Raw genomic sequence first — 20,041 nt, forward strand, 5'->3', positions numbered from 1 at the left:
AATAAATAAATAAATAAATATCCCCTTCACTTAAAGTGAATAAGTTAATATAATTTCAAAAAATATCACTGTATGGCTTTAAGATAATAAGATAAACTGAGCAAATTGTTTTTAGAAAATATCACAAACATCTAGGTAGTGGAACAGGGAAGTCTTTCAACACAGCAAAATTTGGTACTCTGTAGAAGTGTTTCTCAGTCTCCACTAATTAAATTTTCAGGAAGATTTACTAACGGAGAGGATCACTCAGAAATGGACAGACCCTACAGCATCAAATATATAATTTATATATAATTTAAGATTATGTCCTATGGACTCATATCTTCACTTAAAAAAATACCTTTCATGTCTAGGACCAAAGACTGTGACAATAAAGTCTGTGACCTTAAAAGAGGGTGCAACAGGCACAAAAGATCTCAGCTACTAGTAAATGAGTTTACACCAGAATATACATAAGTTTCCTCAAGTAGTTTTGAAATCCCAGGAGGTCTTAAAGGGGAAGAACTTGAGCTGAAAGATGGACTGATAGTTTACCCCAATAGTAATTAATCTTAAAAGTAACTTTTTGTACAATGATCATCAGGATAAAGAATATTCACCTCATCAATTACTTACTAACGCATGTGGGTTGAGCTGACCATCCACTCTCCAGACATGTAATTGATCCTGATGTTCTACCATCTGCTGTTACATATCCTGGTTTACACTTGTATTGCGTTTGTTTATTTAAGGGATATTGAAAATTAGATTCAGAAAAAAATCCATTCTCAATTTCTATATCTGATTTTGAACATGTTTCTAAAAGGGAGAAAGCAAAGGAGAAGACAAGCACATGTCGTTTGTAAATGATAACCTAGAAAGGTTCTAAGCATCCAAGTTCTTGTGTCAGAGAAAATAGGCTGTGAGTTTCAAAAGATATTAAATCAAGATAATTTATTCAAATTTTTGGGAACAAAGCAAGATTTAAAATACTCAGAATTCCTTCCAAGAAATAATTCGAGATCTGTTGGTCTAGTGGATCTGGAATCCTATAGCATGGCAGAGCTGTCTTAGCAATGGGTCCTTTCCTGGAACTTGTTTTCGGTGTTCCCTTGGTTGGATCTCTTAAGCAATCACAGAACTCAGTTAACCAATTGGAGTATTTTAGATCAGGTAAAGATCTCTGAGAATATTCCACCATAGCTACTGCTGCCTTTGGCTCTGAGAATTTGAAATGTTGGTCATCATAATCGCGTACTTAAAACCATACGGATATAAGGAGTTCACTGAAGATGCCAAAGATCAACATATTCCTTGATCTTCTAAGGCCAAAGTGACGACTCCTCAAATTACGTATAACTTAACACAGTAAAAGTAGACTTCTGTCAGTAAGTAAAGCTCCTCACAGAACTCAGCTTCATTTATTAAATAACGCATGGATAAAGAAGAAATCAAAACGGAAGACATTAAATATTTTGAATTGAACGATGATAAAAGCATGTTAAATAAAATTTTGTGAGATGACACTAATGTAGTGATGAAAGGAAATCCTACCATGAAATAGCTATAATAGAAAAGAATAAAGACTGAAAATCAAGAATTGCTTCCACGTTAAGAGAATAGAAAAAGAAAAGCAAACAAAACCCAACATAAGTATAAATTTGAAAAAAAAAAAAGTGACATTAGTAAGATGGTGGAATAGGATTCCTAGACCTCTCCCTCTCCCCACAGAGACATTGAATTAACAGTGAAAGGTGTATCAATTCCTCTCATTAGAAATACAAAAACTGGCTGACAGATTCCTGCACATCAGGCAAGTGAGAAAATACCAACAGCCTAACTAGCAGGAGAAACTGAGGTACATTCTCATTGGAACCCCACCTCTGGTGCACCATCCTCCAATTGGAAAGGAACACCCAATTCCCAGCTTCTCCTTGTGGAGCAAAGGGTTGGAATGACACACCTAGAGCCCCAAGTTTCCAACTGCTACTCCAGGGTCTGGTTTCTAACTTGCCTTTCTCTGGAACTAGAGGGCCCAGCATTTGCTGGTCTTCTGGGGATTACAGAGAACAAAGGGTCAGTTATGAATAGGGGTGTAAGCACTTCTCACAGTTCATCCCCCAGCGGAGTGCAGAGTGAGCAGGTGATAAAGCCCAGGTTCCAGCTTCTCTCTGGAAGGAGTTAGACTGCACATCTAGACCCCCAACATTTCCAGCTGCTGCCTGAAGGATAGGTTTCATCATTTAACCTCTCTCTGAGAGATGACAAAGACCACAACTGGCTAGACACCTAGGGGCTTCAGAGAGCAAAATAAAGATTTGAAAGAGCATATGGTTTGAAGGAGTGTTTTGCCATAGCTCCTCTCCCCAACACAGGGCACAGTGAGTGGAATGGTAAACTCCAACTCCTAGCTTTACCCTGAATACAGAAGGAATTGGACCACACCTCTAGCACCTCAACATTTCTGGCCACTATTGGAGGGACTGACTACTATCTCGCCTATCACAGGGCACTGATGGGACTTGGCTTACTCTATACTCCTGGGGAATGCTAAGTAAAAAGACAGTAAGTTATATGAGCACAGATTTTTTAGAGGTACCCAGAATCTCTGGCTGGGATGATTGATTGATTCCTCAGCAATCAAAAAGAAGATGAGTGTGCCCACTCTCACTTTCATTCAACAGAGTCTTGGAAGTCCTAGACAGAGCATTTAGTCAAGAAGAAGTGAAAGGGGTAGAGGGGCACATGTATATGGTGATGGATGGCAACTAGACTTTTGATGGTGAACACCAGGTGTCTCTACAGAAATGGAAATATAATGATATACACCTGAGATTTATATTATGTTATAAACCATTGTTACCTCAATAAGAAATTTTTTTAAAAAATAAAAAAAGAAAGAAAGCCATCCAAATTGGGAAGGAAGAAGTAAAATTATCTCTGTATGTAGATGACATGATTATGTATTTAGGAAATCTTAAAGATTGAACAAAGAAGTTCTTAGAACAAATAACTTCAACAAAGTCATAGGTTACAAAATGAATATACAAAAATCAGTGACATTTCTATACACTAGCAACAAACTATCTGAAAAGAGAATTAACAAAACAACCTCATTTATGATAACCAAAAAAGAATATAATACTTAGGAATAAACTTAACCAAATAAGCGAATGACACGTACAGTGAAAATTATAAAACATTGTTGAAGGAAATTAAAGAAGACAGATAAATGGAAAGTTACCAAGTGTTCATGGATTGGAATCTTCAATATTTTTAAATGCCCATACTACCTTAAGTGACCCACAGATTCAATACAATCCCCATCAAATCCCAATGGCATCCTTTACAGAAATAGGAAAAATAATCCTAAAATTAATAGGTAAGTACAAAAGACCCTGAGTAGCCAAAGCAATCTTGAGCAAGAACAAAGCTAAGGATATCACACACTCCCTGATCCACACATCTATGGACAGTTAATCTTTGAAAAACGAGCTAAGAACAAACAATGGAGAAAGGAAAGTCCCTTCAATAAATGGTGTTGGGAAAACTGGACAGCCACATACAAAAGAATGAAAGTAGACCATTATTTTGCACCATACACAAAAAGTAACTCTAAATGGATCGAAGATTTGAATGTAAGACCTGAAACCATAAAACTCATAGAAGAAAATATAAGCAATACACTTTTTGACATTGATCTTAGCAACATCTTTTGGAATACCACGTCTACATAGGCAAGGGGAACAAAAGAAAAAGTTAATGAATGGGACTACATCACATGAAAAAGCTTCTCCAAAGCAAAGGAAACCATAAACAAAATGAAAAGACAACCCACCAACTGGGAGATAATATTTGCAAATCATTTATCAGACAAGGGGTTGATCTCCAAGTATATAAAGAACTCATACATCTCAACAAAAAACAAACAAACAACCCAATCAAGAAAAGGACACAGGATATGAACAGACATTTTTCCAGGGGAGAAATACAGATGGCCAACAGACACATGAAACCATGCTCAATATCCCTAATTATTAGGGAAATGCAAATCAAAACCCCAATGAGATATCACCTTACACCAGTCAGAATGGCTATAATTAACAAGACAAAAAAACAACAAATGTTGGAGAGGATGTGGAGAAAAAGGAACCCTCATACACTGCTGGTGGGACTACAAAGTGGCGCAGCCACTAGGGAAAAGAGTATAGAGATTTCTCAAACAACATTAAAAATAGATATACCATACAATCCAGCTACACCACTACTTGGTATTTATCCAAAGAACTTGAAATCAATGATCAAAGAGATTTATGCACCCTTGTGTTCATTGCAGCATTATTCACAACAGCCAAGATGTGGAAGCAACCAAAGTGCCCTTCTACAGATGAATGGATAAAGAAGATGTGGTATATATATACAATAGAATACTATTCAGCCATAAAAAAGACAAAATTGTCCCATTTGTGACCACATGGTTGGAGCTTGAGTGTATGAGTAAGCAAAATAAGCCAGACAAAGAAAGACAAATACTGCATGATTTCACTCATATGTGGAAGATAACAAGTACATGGATAAAGAGACAGATTAGAGGTTACCAGAAGGGAAGGAGGTTGGGGGGTGGGTGAAAGGGATAAAGGGGCACATATGTATGGTGATGGATAAAAATTAGACTACTGGGGTGAGCATGATGAAATGTATTCAGGAACTGATAAACAATAAGGTACACCCGAAATTACATAAGGTTATAAACCATTATAATCCCAATAAAATTACTTGAAAAAATATATATTATAAAGCTACATTAATTAAAGCAATATGTTACCGGCATAAAAACAGACAAATAAATCAATCGAAAAGGATAGAGATCCCAGAAATAAATCCACACATATAGAGTCAGCTGATCTTCATCATGAGTGGCAAGAAAACACAATGGAGAAAGGATGGTTTCTTCAAGAAATAGTGTCACAAAAACTGGATATCCACATACAGAAGAATGAAATTGGGACCTTATTTTACACAACTTACAAAAATCAACTCAAAATTATTGTATTGCTGTCAATTTCTCCTCTTGAAATCTGTCTATTTCCTTTATATATTTAAGAGTTGTAGTGTGGAGTGCATATATGTTTAAAATTGTTATACCTTCCTGCCGAATTGACTCTTTTATTATAATATAATGACCTTCTTTGTCTCTAGAGACAGTTTTAGGCATAAAGTAATTTTTTTATGTAAGTGTAGCCACTCCTGCATTCTTTCAGTTGCCATTTGCATGAAATATTTTTTCCATTCCTTCACTTTTATTCTACCTGTGTCTTTAAGTCCAAAGACAGTCTTTTATAGATAGCATATCATTTGTTCCTGTTTTTCTTAATCATTCAGAGACTCTATTCCTTTTAATGGGTGAGCTTAATCCATTTACATTTAAAGTAATTACTGATAGGTGAAGATTTGCTTTTGCCATTTTGCTAATTGTTTTCTATTTCACAATTGTTCTTTGAATCTCTTCCCTTCTTGATGTCCTCCTTTATTTGATTATGTTTCATAGTTATTTGCTTTGATTCTTTTCCCCTTATCCTTTGTGTGTCTATTACAGTCCCCCCAGCTTTATGAAAGTATAATTGACAAAATTGTTATATATATATATATAAAATAGTAATAAAATTCTGTGTGTATATATAGATATACACATATGTATAGCATATATATAAAGTGTACAATGGGATGATTTGTTACACAAATACATCGTGAAATGATTCCAAAAATCAAGTTAATTAATACATCTATCACCTCACATAGTTATATTTTTTTGTTTTTGTAGTTGGAAAGCTTACAATCTCCTCTCTTAGCAAATTTCAAGTACACATTATTACTAACTATAGTCACCAAGCTGTGCATTAGATCTCCAGAATTATTCTTCTTATAACTGAAGGCTTACAGCCTTGGGTCAGCATTTCCCAATTTCTCTCACTCCCGAGCCCCTAGTAACTATCATTTTACTCTCTGTTTCTATGAATTTGGGGGTTTTTTCTTCATTTTTTTTATTATAGAAAATATTCTGTAAGTTTTATCCTAAGTATTTGTCTTTCTCTGGCTTATTACACTTAACATAATGTCCTCTGGGTTTACCCATGTTGTCCTAAATGGCAGGATTTCCTTCTTTCTCATGGTGGGATAACATTCCATTTTACAAATATGTACTACATCTTCTTTATCCATTCATCCAGTCATAGACACTTAGGTTGATTTCATAGCTTGGCTATTGTGAATAATGCTGCAGTGAACATGGGTTTAAAGATCTCTCTTCAAGATACTTACTTCACTTCCTTTGGATACATACCCCAAAATGGGATTGCAGGATCATATGATAGTTCTATTAACTTTCTGAGGAACTTCTATACTGTCTTCTCTATGGCCGTAACAAATTACATTCCCACCAAAACTGTACAAGGATTTCCTTTTCTCCACATCTTCACCAACACTTGTTATCCCTTGCCTTTTCGATAAAAGTTATTCTAACAGATATGAAGTGATATCCCCTTGTAAGTTTTGATTTGCATATACATGATGATTAGTGATTTTGAGTATTTTTTCATGTACTGGTTTCCTATTTGCATGTATTCTTCAGAAAAATGTCTATTCAAATCCTTTGCCATTTTTTAATTGAACTGTTTGTTTTGCTATGAAGTTGTATGTTACTCATATTATTTTTTATTAACTTCTTATCAGATATATGTTTTAAAAAATATTTTCTCCCTTTCCATAGGTTGCCTTTTCGTTTTGTTGATTTACTGCACAGAAGATTTTATTTTGATGTGGTCCTCTTTATTTATTTTAGCTTTTGATGTCTGTGCTTTTGGCGTCATATCAAAAAAAGTCATTGCCCTGACCAATGTCAAGAAGATATTTCTCTATGTTTTCTTCTAGTAACTTTGTGGTTTCAAGTCTTATATTTAAGAACAAACTCATCTATGCTGCAAAATAGGAGAGTCCATTTAGAGTTAATTTTTGTCAGTGGTTTAATATAGGGGTCTCATTTCATTCTTTTGCTTGTGGATATCCAGTTTTCCCAACACCATTTACTGAAGACGTTCCTTTCCCCATTGTGTATGCTTGGCTCCCCTCTCAAATATTGGTTGATTATATATGCATGGGTTTATTTCTGGACTGCTGATTCTGTTCCATTTATCTGTGTGTCTATTTTTTATGCCACTACCATATTGTTTCCCTTATTATCCTTATCCTTATTATGAAATCATGAAGTGTGATGTCTCTTTGTTCTTCTCTCGCAAGATTGATTTGGCTATTTGGGGGTCCTTTGTGGGTGCACAAGTATTTTAGGATTTTTAAAAAATATTTCTGGGGAAAATGCCCATGGGATTTTAACAAGGATTTCACTATCTCTGCAGGTCACTTTGGGTAGTATGGACATTTTAACAATACTAATTCTTCCAGGCCATGAACATGGGATATCTTTCCATTTATTTATGTCTTCTTCAATATATTTCATCTATGTCTTAGGTTTTCAGGCTAAAGATCTTTCACTTCATTAGTTAAATTTATTCCTAGATATTTTGTTATTTTTGATGCTATTATAAATGGGTCACTTTCTTAATTTCTCTGATAGTTTTCTGTTAGTTTATAAATGATTTTCATATACTGATTTTGTATCCTGCAGCTTTGCTGAATTCTTTTATTAGTTCTAACATCTTTTTGGTGCCCTCTTTAGGGTTTTCTATGTATAAGATCATGTCAGCTGACAAGAGAGACCGTTTCACTTTTTCTTTCCTATTTGGCTGGCTTTTATTTCCTTTTGTCGCCTAATTGCTTTGGCTAGGACCTCCAGTACTATGCTGAGTATAAATGGTGAGAATGGGCATCCTTGTCTTTTTCCTAACCCTTGAGGAAAAGCTTTCAGCTTTTCACTGTTCAGTACGATCTTAGTTGTGGGCTTCTCAAGTATGACCTTTATTATGTTGAGGTATATTCCTTTGATACCTACTTTGTTGACAGTCTTATTTTTTTAATCATAAATGGATGCTGAATTTTGCCAAATGCTTTTCCTGTGTCTATTGAGATAATCATATGATTTTTACTCTTCATATCATTAATGTGGTGTGTCAAGTTTACTGATTTGCATCTGCTGAACCATCCTTGAATTTCATGGGTACATCCAACTTCACGATGGTGTATTATTTTCTTAAAGTGCTGTTGAATTCAGTTTGCTAATATTTTACTGAGCATTTTTGCATCTATGTTTATCAATGATATTGGTTTATCATTTTATTTTTTTGTAGCATTCTTGTCTAGCTTTGGTAACAAGGCAATGCTGACCTCGTAAAATGATTTTGGAAGTATTCTCTCCTCTTGAATTCTTTAGAATGGTTTAAGAAGGATTGGCATTTATTCTTCTTTAAATGTTTCATAGAATATGCCAGTGAAAACATCTGGTTCTGGGCTTTTCTTTGTAGGAATGATTTTGATTACTAATTCAGCCTCAGTGGTATTCTTAGATCATTTTCATGTGATAATTTGTCAGCATATACTTATTAATAAAGTTTTTTTTTCTTTTGGGATGGGACTTACTCATTTAGATTGTCCATTTAATAATACTAGAAATGAAATCCTCAGTTCTGTTATGCATTAGAATCTTGTGATATGCCACTATTTGAGAACGCCAGGGCCAAAAGTGATAGCTATATTTATTTTTTAAACGTGTCTTTTGATCTTTATATTGGAATTAAGTCACTTATACACCACCATATTATGGTATTAGAGTATTCTACATTTAACTATATATTTACTTTTATCAATGTGGTATATATTTGTATGTGTTTTCATGTTACTAATTAATGCTCTTTCATTTCAACTTGAAGAACTCCTTTTAACGTTTCTTGTAAAGCAGGTCTAGTGTTGAGGAATTCCCTCAGCTTTGATTTGTCTGGTGAAGTCATCTCTCCTTCATTTCTGTAAGACAGCTTTGCTGGGTAAAGTATTCCTGAGTGGCAGGTGTTTTTTTATTTCAGCACTTTGAATATATCACCCACTCACCTGGCATCAAGTTTTTTGTTGATAAATCTCCTGATATCCTTACAGGGGTTCCCATGTATGTGAGGTACTTTTTTCTCTCTTGCTGCTTTCAAAATTCTCTCTTTCTTTTTATTCAGCTAGTTTTATGAGAATGTGTCTTATAAAAGATATCTTTGGGTTGAATCCGTTTGGGGACTTACGAGCTTCTTCATTTTGGTTGTCTGTATCTCTTCCCAGCTTTGGTAAGATATCATCCACTATTTCTTTAAACTTTATGCCCTTTTCTCCAACTCATCCCATTCTGGGACTCCCTTAATGCCTAAAACGTTTCCCTTCATAATCTCCCATAATTCATGTAGGCTCTCTTCACTCTATAATTCTTTTTCCTTTGTTCTCCTCTGATTGGAAAATTTCAAATAACCTGTCTTCTACTTCACATGTTCTTTCTTCTGTTTGATAAAGTCTGTTATTGATGCTCTCACTGTATTTTTCATTGCATTCATTGTATTCTTAAATACCAAAATTTCTATTTGGTTCTTTTTATTATTTCTATCTCATTATTTTCCTGATTTCTTTGAATTGTCTTTTTCTATTTTCTTGTAGCTCACTGAGCTTCCTTGAAATAACTATTTCGAGTTCTTTATAAGGTAAATCATTGATCCTCATTATTTGAGGTCAGTTTGTGGAAAATTATTGTGTGCATTTTGTGGTGTCATGTTTCTTTGATTTTTTCATGGTTCCTGAAATGTTGCATTGCTGTCTTTACATTTGAAGAAGAAGTTAATTCGTCTAGTCCTTAAGACTAACTTTTGGAAGGAAATAACTTCTGTCACCCCTACTAGGAAATCTGAGGCTTTTTCAGATCTTTTTATGAATACACTTGCTCAACATGCCTTGTTACCTCCTGGGAGGGAATTCTTACATTATATGCTTTCTCTAAATCTTGCAAAGCCAGTCTGGATGCTAACAGCTTCCTGTTTGCTTTCCTTGGGGCAATGCTCAATGATCAAGTTTGTGCTCTCCCATTCCTGTGCAGTCAGATTTGCTTTCTGAATTTGCTCACTAGCCATTGGCAAAGGCTCCCACTCACTACTTTTGGGGGTGTACACAGGGAGGGGAGTGTGTGGGTGAGATGTGTCTTGTGTCAGGGGTGCCCCTTGGTGAGCAGGATCTGCAGGCAAGGGATCCCCAGTGGCTAATGAGTGGGCTTCCTGGTAGAGTCTGCAAAGTGGTTAGCAGGATCTGTGTCTCTTGAGGCATTCTGAGCCCTGGCTGCTGTGCTCCAAGGTTCTCTCAAACCCCTGAAGGATGCATATCACTTCAGTATTCTGGATGTAGTTGGAAAGAAATGGGACTTTTTGTCAGTGGTGCAGACAGATGAGGGAGCCAATCATTGACTCACAAGCTCTTTCTTTCCCCTAGTAGATAAATCATGGGCTGAGTGGATCGTTCTTGGCACTGAGCTGTGCCACTTCAGGGGAGGGGTGACTCAGGTAAGTGAAACTTTCAAACTCACCCTCGTCAATGCATCCAATCTTGGATTTTTTGCTCAAGTGGTGTGCTGAAACTTCTCTGCTAGATTCCCAAACTCTCACAAAGTTGATCTTGTCCATGGGTGATTGTCAAAGTCAGTGTTCTTTGTGGCAAAGAAAATAGAAACTCCTTTTCTACCATCTTGCTGATGTCATTCTATCATTACAGGTTTCTTATTTGTGGTGCTTTTGCTATTTTCTTGGCTAATGTCTATCAATAAGCTAATTTATTTTGCTATATATGTATCGAGAAAATTTTAGATCCATTCATACACCCTTGGAGAAAATAAAATCAAACAGGTCCACTGGCAAACAAAGATGTTGATATAAACATTTTATCACAGTTAATATAGTAAATCAGAAACATGGTGATTCTCAGAGCAGTTTACTTACTGACATGGATGCATCTGGGAGGAGGGGACCAGCCGTTCTCCGTACATGTCATTAAGCTCTCCTCATTTGGAAAACTGTAGCCGGAATAGCATTCAACTTTTACCGATTGACCCTGTAAATATTTTTTTTCATAATTTGGATAGTTTCCATGTTCCAAATAATGGAAGTTACATTGTCCTAAGGATCATAAAAATTATAGATGAATATTTTTTTAAAACCCACAAATTTGGTCCAAATACTAAATTAACAATTATCTTTACAGCATTTAAATTAGAATGAATAAGTATCCAAAAATAATGTATAACTTAAGGAAAACTATAGCTACTACCAAATATTCCTTAAAAAATAAAAATTAATATTCAATATTATTTACCTCGTTTCATTATTAAAATATGTATAAATTACATAGATATTTTTGTAAAGTCTCCATCCTTATCTCTCAGGTGATTCTCATGAAGAGCTCCTTATGAAAGACCTACATTGATTTTTTTTCCCATAGAACTCCTTCCTTAGCCTTATTTTTTCAAACAAGACTTAATTGTATTCACTTATGTGTTTTTCTCTCTCCAGTCTTTGAAATACTGATACACATACAATTATAAAGAGGTTTACTTACGGAAGCATGGTACTGCTGGTGACCATCCTTTTGGTCTGCAATAAATATAATCCCAGCTATGTCCTGAAGGAGTCACAAAATTTTTATCACAGTAGTAGGAATAATAACGTCCTACAGACACTGGAAAGTTTGGCTTATAATAGTCTTCACTGTATAGACTTCCATGTCTTATGTCTGGAAAATCACAAGTCTTCACTTTCAATAAAAAACATAAGAAACCAGTATAAATAATGTTTTAATTTAATAAAAAGTCAGATTAGAGATGAATTGTTTCATTGGTGAATTATATTCTCTTATTAGCCTAATTATCCTCATTGCATTAGAGATTCTAGGACAAGAGAAGTTATCAAATTCAGATGACTGAGGTATGTGAGGAAGTCCTTGGTAATGAAGATAAAATTATGTCTTGTGGATCATATGATATATAAACTTGTATGAAGACTCTCCAGGAAGAAAACTGTGCAGACCTATTTAATGAGGTCTCCTTGAGTACATAAATCCTAGCCCAGGTTGATTAAACGAGCTTCTCATTTGAGAGATAAAAGTGCTCATTTTATCATTCAGCTCATCTGTTTTATTTTCCTTTGTTATTCTCATCAGAAATCAGAGTCCTGCCTTTTCTTCTGAGCCCAACTCAATGTAGGAAGATAGTGGGGTGATTTTCTTTTAGATTAACATTCATTAGTTTATTTTCTATTTATTGGAAACAATGCAAGAAATACAGAGAAGCACAAAAAGTTTCCATTGGTCCTAACACACAGAAAAATAGCATTCTTATTCAAGCCTCAAACCAGTCATTGAGGCAAATGTTCCCTTCTTTATTTAACTAGACAAATGAAGTAGGAATATTTCTTAATATCCAAATCATTAAGATTATGGTAAACATTTGATTTTTTATTTCTGATTTTAGTTGGAGAATGAGATGCTTTTAAATATTTCTGATACATATTTTTAAATGCGGTATAATATAATTACATTTTATTCAGTTCTTCTAATATACTGAATAATTTTAACATATATGTTTAAGTGCTATGTTGTTTTGTTGTTTACAAACATTTATATATAATATTTTTCAGAAAAATTTGCCCTTTTAATTGGATGCTTTAGAGATAATCTACAACTTTTACTACCAGATGAGTCTAAGTTTTTGTTTCTTTCTTTCTTTCTTTTTCTTCTTCTTCTTCTTTTTTTGGTGAGGAAGATTGTCCCCGAGCTAACATCTGTTGCCAATCTTCCTCTTTTTGCTTGAGGAAGACTGTCACTGAGCTAACATCTGTGCCAATCTTTCTTTACTTTATATGATATGCTGCCACAGCGTGGCTTGACAAGCCATGCTAGGTCCATGCCCGGGATCCAAACATGCGAACCTAGGCCACCAAATCAGAGTGTGCAAACCTAACCACTACACCACCAGGCAGGCCCCTGAGTATAAATTTTTTCCACGAAATATGATTCTATTACAAGAAACTTTATGCAACATGTTAAAAAAAATTTCAAACACACACACATGGATATACACACACAAGTATTCATTATCTTCTTCATCTTCCTTAAGTTCACTGATCCATTTTCTTTTTTGTTTGGAGAAAATTTTCAATAGTTTCTACAGGCTTGTTATGTGTATTATAAACTTTGAATCTTTGCATATACTAATGTCTTTCTTTAAAAAAGATTTTTGAATGATATCTTCTCTAGGTATAGATTCTTGGTCTAAAGTCCATAACTCTCATCCTTAGATGTTTGTCCACTTTTTTGAAGCTTCTAATACTGAGATTCAAATGCTCATTTAATCTCATTCCTTTTCAGTAACATTCCAGGGGTTTTTTTTCCCCCACTACATTTTGGAGATTGAGAGTATTTTCTCTTTACCTTTGGATGAATTTCATCATCATATGTCAAGATGCGTGTCATTCAACAATAACTCTACTTTGGGCAAGCTTGAGACTTTGGATTTGCAAGAACTGGAGTCTTAAGGAGCTCAGTTAAATTTTCCATTGAATTATAGGGGAGGAAATTGAACCCCAGTTGTCTGATTTCAGAACAAGCGTGGTTGTCCATCACATTATGGTGTTTCAAAGGAAATGAGATAAATAAAATAGTCCAATGAGAATTCTTTTCTAAAGGTACACAAAGTAAGTATAATTAAAATTGCGTTATTATTATCACAGGCCTGAGCTCCTTTGTTATTTTTCTCTTTCATTTGGGTACACTTCAATCTGTCTTTACCATCTAACAACATCATTTCTGAAGCAAATATACTATTTCCCATTTGGTCTGATCAGCACTTACATTGGCAGCACTTACAATAGCTTCCTTCTACCTCTTACACTTCTACCAATGCAGGTTGTGGTCTCATTGGCAGTTATGGTAGTTCCAGCATAGTTTTGACTCAAATTTATCTCAAAATTGGTTAAAATATTCACTAATTTTTAAAACTGTTTCTACTCTCTCCATACTTGTACAGCTAATATGTTTGACCCAAGCTCAGGATCTTATAGTTATCACTGTTAAATATCATGTTATTAGATTCAACCTAGTGTATAGGATTCTTTTTGAACGATGAATCTGTGCCAATGAGATTCACTATCGCTTTGCCCGGTATCATTCCAGGTGTGAATTTGTACTGCATTTCCTCCAAATCGTCAAACTGTTTGATGACACAAATGAATGATGGAGTGGGCCTAAGAACAAATTTCTGCATCTGAGAATCAGAGAAGGTCATTTAATGAAACTGCAAACTCTCTGATAAATCATCTAGCCTGTCCATTTCACTATGTTGTCCACAAGAACCTCATAACGTCCTTTGTGGAATAACCTTGCTGAGATCCAGATACAATTGGGCTGATCTATCATTTTCATAAATCAACCATAAACATGATTAAATATTTTCCCTGTGGAAGTGGTTCAGGTGGCAATGTAGGAGGATCCTGAACTCACTTCCACCCACAGACACATCAAATTTACAGCTAAAAACAGAATAATTTCCTCTGGAAAAAAAATAGAAGGAGCTGAGTGACTCCTACACATCAGGCAAATGAGGAAAAATCCACTTTGACATGGGTAGGAGAAACTGGACACATCTCACCATAAACCTCACCCCAATCATGGTGACCCACAGTCAGGAGGGAACTCAAAACCCCAAGCATCTCCCTGAGGAGTGAAGGGTTTGAACACCACATCTAGCACCTGAAAAATGAGCCCCTAAAGCATCTATCTTTGAAAGTCAACAGGGCTTGTGTCCACAAGACTCACAAAGCTATAGCTACCTGAGGAATCATTCTTAAAGGGCCCACGTGTGTGGACTCACCAACCCCAGGGCCCAGAGCATAGGAAGCCAACTGAAAAGTGCCCAGACCTTCTGTGGAAGAAGCTTACTTTCCTACCATAAAGCATTGGTCTGTGGTGCAGACTTAATTTAACTCACGTCCAGGGGCCTCCCGAAATGCACCAGACTGTACTCTTCCTCTGCCTAGCTCCAAATCACTAGTATCTCCTAGAAAGGAGCTTGTACCATTCTATGATGCCCTGATATTTGTTGCTGGCACCCAGGAGATACCTCCAGATTGCTTGGATCTGGTGGCTAACAGATCTTATACTTGTGGGTTCCACAGGACTATAACAAAGGGAGAAAGAGTTTTTAACAGGCTACCATCCCAAGGGCACAGCAGAGAGGCACGGTCTGAGATGCCCATCTTTCCTCGAGAAGTCTATTAGATTTATCTTCATGGCTGTGGCCTGAGGCTCAGAGTTCTAATTAAACACAAACCTAAGCATTGAATGTAATCTTCTCCAAAGCCCTTAGAATTTAGGTGATATCTTCACGCTCTCCCTCTGCAGTGCTCCAGAGCGCCAGTATCGCCAAGACAGGAGCCGGTACAAAGGTCTGGCTCCCCAGTTTTTGTGTTGTGGTACCAGATTTACTCACTGACACCCAAGGGATGTTCTTTGATCACTTAGCTTTGGTGGCCACTGAAGTTTGTGATCATGGATCCCATGAGACTGTAGCAAATGGAGAGACAATTGTGGCCATCTACCACCCACATGGCACAGTGCAGATGCAGACTGAAATACAACCTCACTCCTTCTGTGAAAGAAGCTTATTACCTTGTCCTGAAGCTTTGGACTGAGGGGCAGGCTTCTGGTTTGCCACACATCTAGAAGTCTGCTAAGTGCTCCCAAGGGACCAAGACCAGGGGACACCATCTGTGTGCTCTCCCTCTGCCTTGCTCCTGCTCACCAATATCTGTACCCTCCTCTGGGCCCCAATTTCTATGGCTGCAAGTCCAGGGGATACGTCTAGATTCCTGGGCTTTGGTGGCCAGTGGGGCTTATGTTCATGGGTCCCACAGGACTATAACAAAGGGAGAAAGCATTTTTAACTAGCTACCTGCCCCAGAACACAGTAGAGACAAGAGACTGAGGAGTCATCTTACTGACAAAGAGACCTATTAGCCTATCTTTATAGCTGAGGCCTGAGGGGCAGGCTTCTAATTGAACACAAGTAAGGGCCCATGGTAATCTTCCCTCCAGAGACCTTCAAGGGCAGGTGCTATCTTCATGCTCTCCCTTTGCCAAGCTCAATAGCACTAGTATCTCCTGGACGGGAACTGGTGTCCTGGTTTGTACATCTGCTGCCCCAGTTTTTGTGGCTACTGCCCAGATATTACTGCTTGATTGTCTGGCTCTGGTTCCCAGTGGGGCTTATGTTCATGGTTTCAACAGGACAGAAGCAATGAAAGAAAGTGTTCTTAATTGGCTGTCACCCCACAGCTCAGCTCAGAGGGAGCAGACCGTAATGTCCATATTCCAGTCTTCCCTGAAAGAGGTATATTTGCATACTGTAAAAGCTGCTGCCTGAGGACCTGGCTTCCAATCAGCCTGAAATCTAGGGGCTGACTGAGAGTTTCCTCTTTGGGACACTGATGGACTTTGACACACCCTCAACTACTGGGGACCACTAAAAGCAAATCACGAGGACTTGAGAGACAACCAAGAGCTGGGACAGAGTTGAACTATAAAATTCACCTTCTGGGGCTGGCCCCATGGACGAGTGGTTAAGTTCGCGTGCTCCGCTGCTGGCAGCCCACTGTTTCATTGGTTCGAATCCTGGGTGCGGACATGGCACTGCTCATCAACCCGCTGTGGCAGCGTCCCACATACCACAGCTAGAAGGACCCACAATGAAGAATATACAACTATGTACTGGGGGGAGCTTTGGGGAGAAAAAGGAAAAAGTAAAATCTTTTAAAAAAAAATCACCTTCTATGCAAGATCACACTTTCAAGACTGGAAAAAGTGGCTGTTTTCTCTAATGCACAGAAATCAGCACAGATAGTCAAGAAAAATGAAGAAACAAAAGAATATGTTCCAAATGAAAGAACAAGATAACACCTCAAAGAAGACCTTAATGAAGTGAAGATAAGCAACTTATCCATAAAAGAGTTCAAAATAATGCTCATAAAGATGCTGAGTTCAGGAGAACATAAGTCAGAATTTCCACAAAGAGAGACAAAATATAAGAAAGTACCAAATGCAAGTCACAGAGCCAAGAAATACAGTGAGTAAACTAAAAAATACAATATAAGAGTTCAACAGAAGGCTAGAAGAAACAGAAGAAAGAATCAGTGAAGTCAAAGTGGAGCTCACCCAATTAGAAAAGAAAAAAGAAAGAAAATCAGTGAAAATAACTAAAGGGACTTATGGGACAATATCAAGCAGACCAACATTCTCATTATAAGAGTTCCAGAAGGAGAAGAGAAAGAGAATGGGGCAGAAAACTTATTAGAAGAAATAATGGTTGAAAACTTCTTTATCCGAGGGAAGGAAACAGAATCCAGAGTCAGGAAGCAGAGAGATTCCCAAATAAGTTGAACCCAAAAAGAACCACACCAATACACATTATTCCTAAAATGCCAAAAGTTAATGACAAGGATTGAATCTAAAAGCAGCAAGAGAAGCACAACTTGTTCTGTACACATCTGTGTAGTCCATTAGACTATAAGCAGATTTTTCAGCAGAAACTTTGCAGGCCAGAAAAGAGGCACAACATATTCAAAGTGCTGAAGGAAAAAACCTGCCAACCAACAAGATTCTACATGGCAAAGCTGTCCGTCAGAATTGAAGGAGAAATAAAGAATTTTCCAGACAAGCAAAAGCTAAAGGAGATCATCTTTAAGCTGAAATGAGAGGCTTCTAATTAGTAACAGGGAAACATATGAAAGAATAAATCTCACTGGCAAAGGTAAATATAGAGTAAATTCTGAATAATCTAATGTTCTAAAGGTGGTGGCATAATCACTTATAAAGTCAGTACAAAGATTAAGAGAAAAATGTAGTAAAAATATAACTACAATAATTTCTTAAGAGATACACAAGATAAAAAGATGTAGGTTGTGACAACAAAAACATAAAAGTTGGGTGGGGGTGTGTGACAAAAGTGTAGAGTTTTAAAATTCAATCAGCCTTAAGTTGTTATCAAGTTAAAATAGACTGTAATAAATATAAGTTATTTTATGTAAGCCATATGGTAACCAAAAGCAAAATCTATATTAGATAAACAAAAGTTAAAGGGAAAGGAATCTAAGCATAGCACAACAGAAAATCATCAAATCACTAAGGGGGAAGAAGGAAAGAGAAGAAAAGAACAGAGGAATTACAAAGCAGCAGGTAAGAAATCAACAAAATGGCAATAAGTGCATACCTATCAATAATTTCTTTAAATGTAAATGGACTAATTTCTCCACTCAAATACATAGAGTGTCTAAATGGATAAAAATCAAGACCCATCTATATGCTGCCTACAAGACACTTCGAATCTAAAGATACACACAGACTGAAAGTGAAGGGATAGAAAAAGATATTCTATGCAGATGGAAACCAAAAGAAACATGAGGTAGCCATACTTACATCATACAAAATAGACTTTTAAAAAAAAGACTAGAATAAGAGACAAACAAAGGGCATTACAAAATGATAAAGGGGTCAATCCAACAACAGGATATAACATTCGTAAATATTTATGCACCCAAGATAGCAGCATTTAAATACATAAAGCAAATATTTACAGACCTAAAGGAAGAAACAGATAGCAATACAATAATTGTGGGAGACTTTGATACTCCACTTTCACCCCTGGATAGATCATCCAGACAGAAAATCAGTAAGAAAATATCGACTTTAAACAACATGTTAGACCAGATGGACTTAATAGATATGTACAGAACATTCCATCCAAAAGCAATGGAATACACATTCTTCTCAAGTGCACATGGAACAGTCTCCAGGATAAATCACAAAACAACGCATAATACATTTAAGAAGACTGAAATTATATCAAGTATCTTTTCCAACTGCAATGGCATGAAACTAGAAAACAATTACAAGAATAAAACTGGAAAATCCACAAATACATGGAGATGCTACTGAACAACCAATGTGTCAAAGAAAATAATCAAAAGAGAAATCAAACATACCTTAAGACAAATGAAAATGGAAATAAAACATACCAAAACTTATGGGATGCAGCAAAATCCATTCTATGAGGGATGTTCATGGTGATAAAAGCCTACATCAGGAAATAAAAAAATCTCAAATAAACAAACCAACTTTATTCCTCCAGGAACTAGAAAAAGAAGAGCAAACGAAGCCCAAAGTTAGTAGAAGGAAGGAAATAACAAAATGCAGAGTGGAAATAAATTTAATAGAGACAAAAAGACAATAGAAGAGATCAGTAAAACAAAGAGCTGGTGTTTTAAAAGATAAACAAAACTGACAAGTCTTTAACTGGATTCACCAAGAGTCAAACAAAGAAAATCAGAAATAAAAGGGAGGCATTACCACTGATACCACAGAAATAAAAAAGATCAGAAGAGACAACTATGAACAGTTATACTAACAAATGAGACAACTGGAATAAATGGATAAATTTCTAGAAACATACAACCTACCAAGACTGAATCATGAAGAAATAAAAAATCTGAATAGACTAATTACTAGTGAGGAGATTGAATCAGTAATCAAAAATCTCCCAAAAAAGAGTCCAAGACCGGACGTCTTCAATGGTCAATTATAGTAGATATTTAAAAAAGAACAAATGCCAATCCTTCTCAAACTCTTCAAAAAAATAGAAGAGGGAGGAATACTTCCAAACTCATTTTATGAGGCCAGTGGTACCCTGATTCCAAAACCAGACAAAGACACTTCAAGAAAAGAAAATGACAGGCCAATATTCCTGATGCATATAGATGCAAAAATCCTCAACAAAATATTAGCAAACCAAATTCATCAATATATTAAAAGGATCATACACCACGATCAAGTGAGATTTATTACAAGGATGCAAGGATGGTTTAACATTCGTAAGTCAATCAATGCACTATACCACATTAACAAGATAAATGATAAAAATGATACGGTCATCTCAACAGATGCAGAAAAAGCATTTGACAAAATTTAGCATGCACTTCACTCTCAACAACTAAGCATAGAGGCA

General features: G+C 36.2%; 1 protein-coding gene across 6 annotated transcripts in view; it reads right to left on the reverse strand.

Moving 5' to 3' along the window:
• Positions 1 to 20,041, reverse strand: part of LOC103554612 (complement factor H) — a 162,718-nt gene that overhangs the window by 132,119 nt on the left and 10,558 nt on the right. For 5 of the 6 annotated variants that reach the window (XM_070602389.1, XM_070602383.1, XM_070602382.1 and 2 more), the window contains exons 3-5: positions 11,551 to 11,745; positions 10,935 to 11,111; positions 616 to 798 (exon numbers count right to left, since the gene is read on the reverse strand). In XM_070602389.1, the coding sequence (XP_070458490.1) occupies positions 616 to 798; positions 10,935 to 11,111; positions 11,551 to 11,745 (555 nt within the window). The remainder of the gene's footprint in view (positions 1 to 615; positions 799 to 10,934; positions 11,112 to 11,550; positions 11,746 to 20,041) is intronic. The other variant, XM_070602397.1, reaches the window with a different exon arrangement.

The sequence above is a fragment of the Equus przewalskii genome, chromosome 31, assembly GCF_037783145.1.
Source record: "Equus przewalskii isolate Varuska chromosome 31, EquPr2, whole genome shotgun sequence".
Lineage (NCBI taxonomy): Eukaryota > Metazoa > Chordata > Mammalia > Perissodactyla > Equidae > Equus > Equus przewalskii.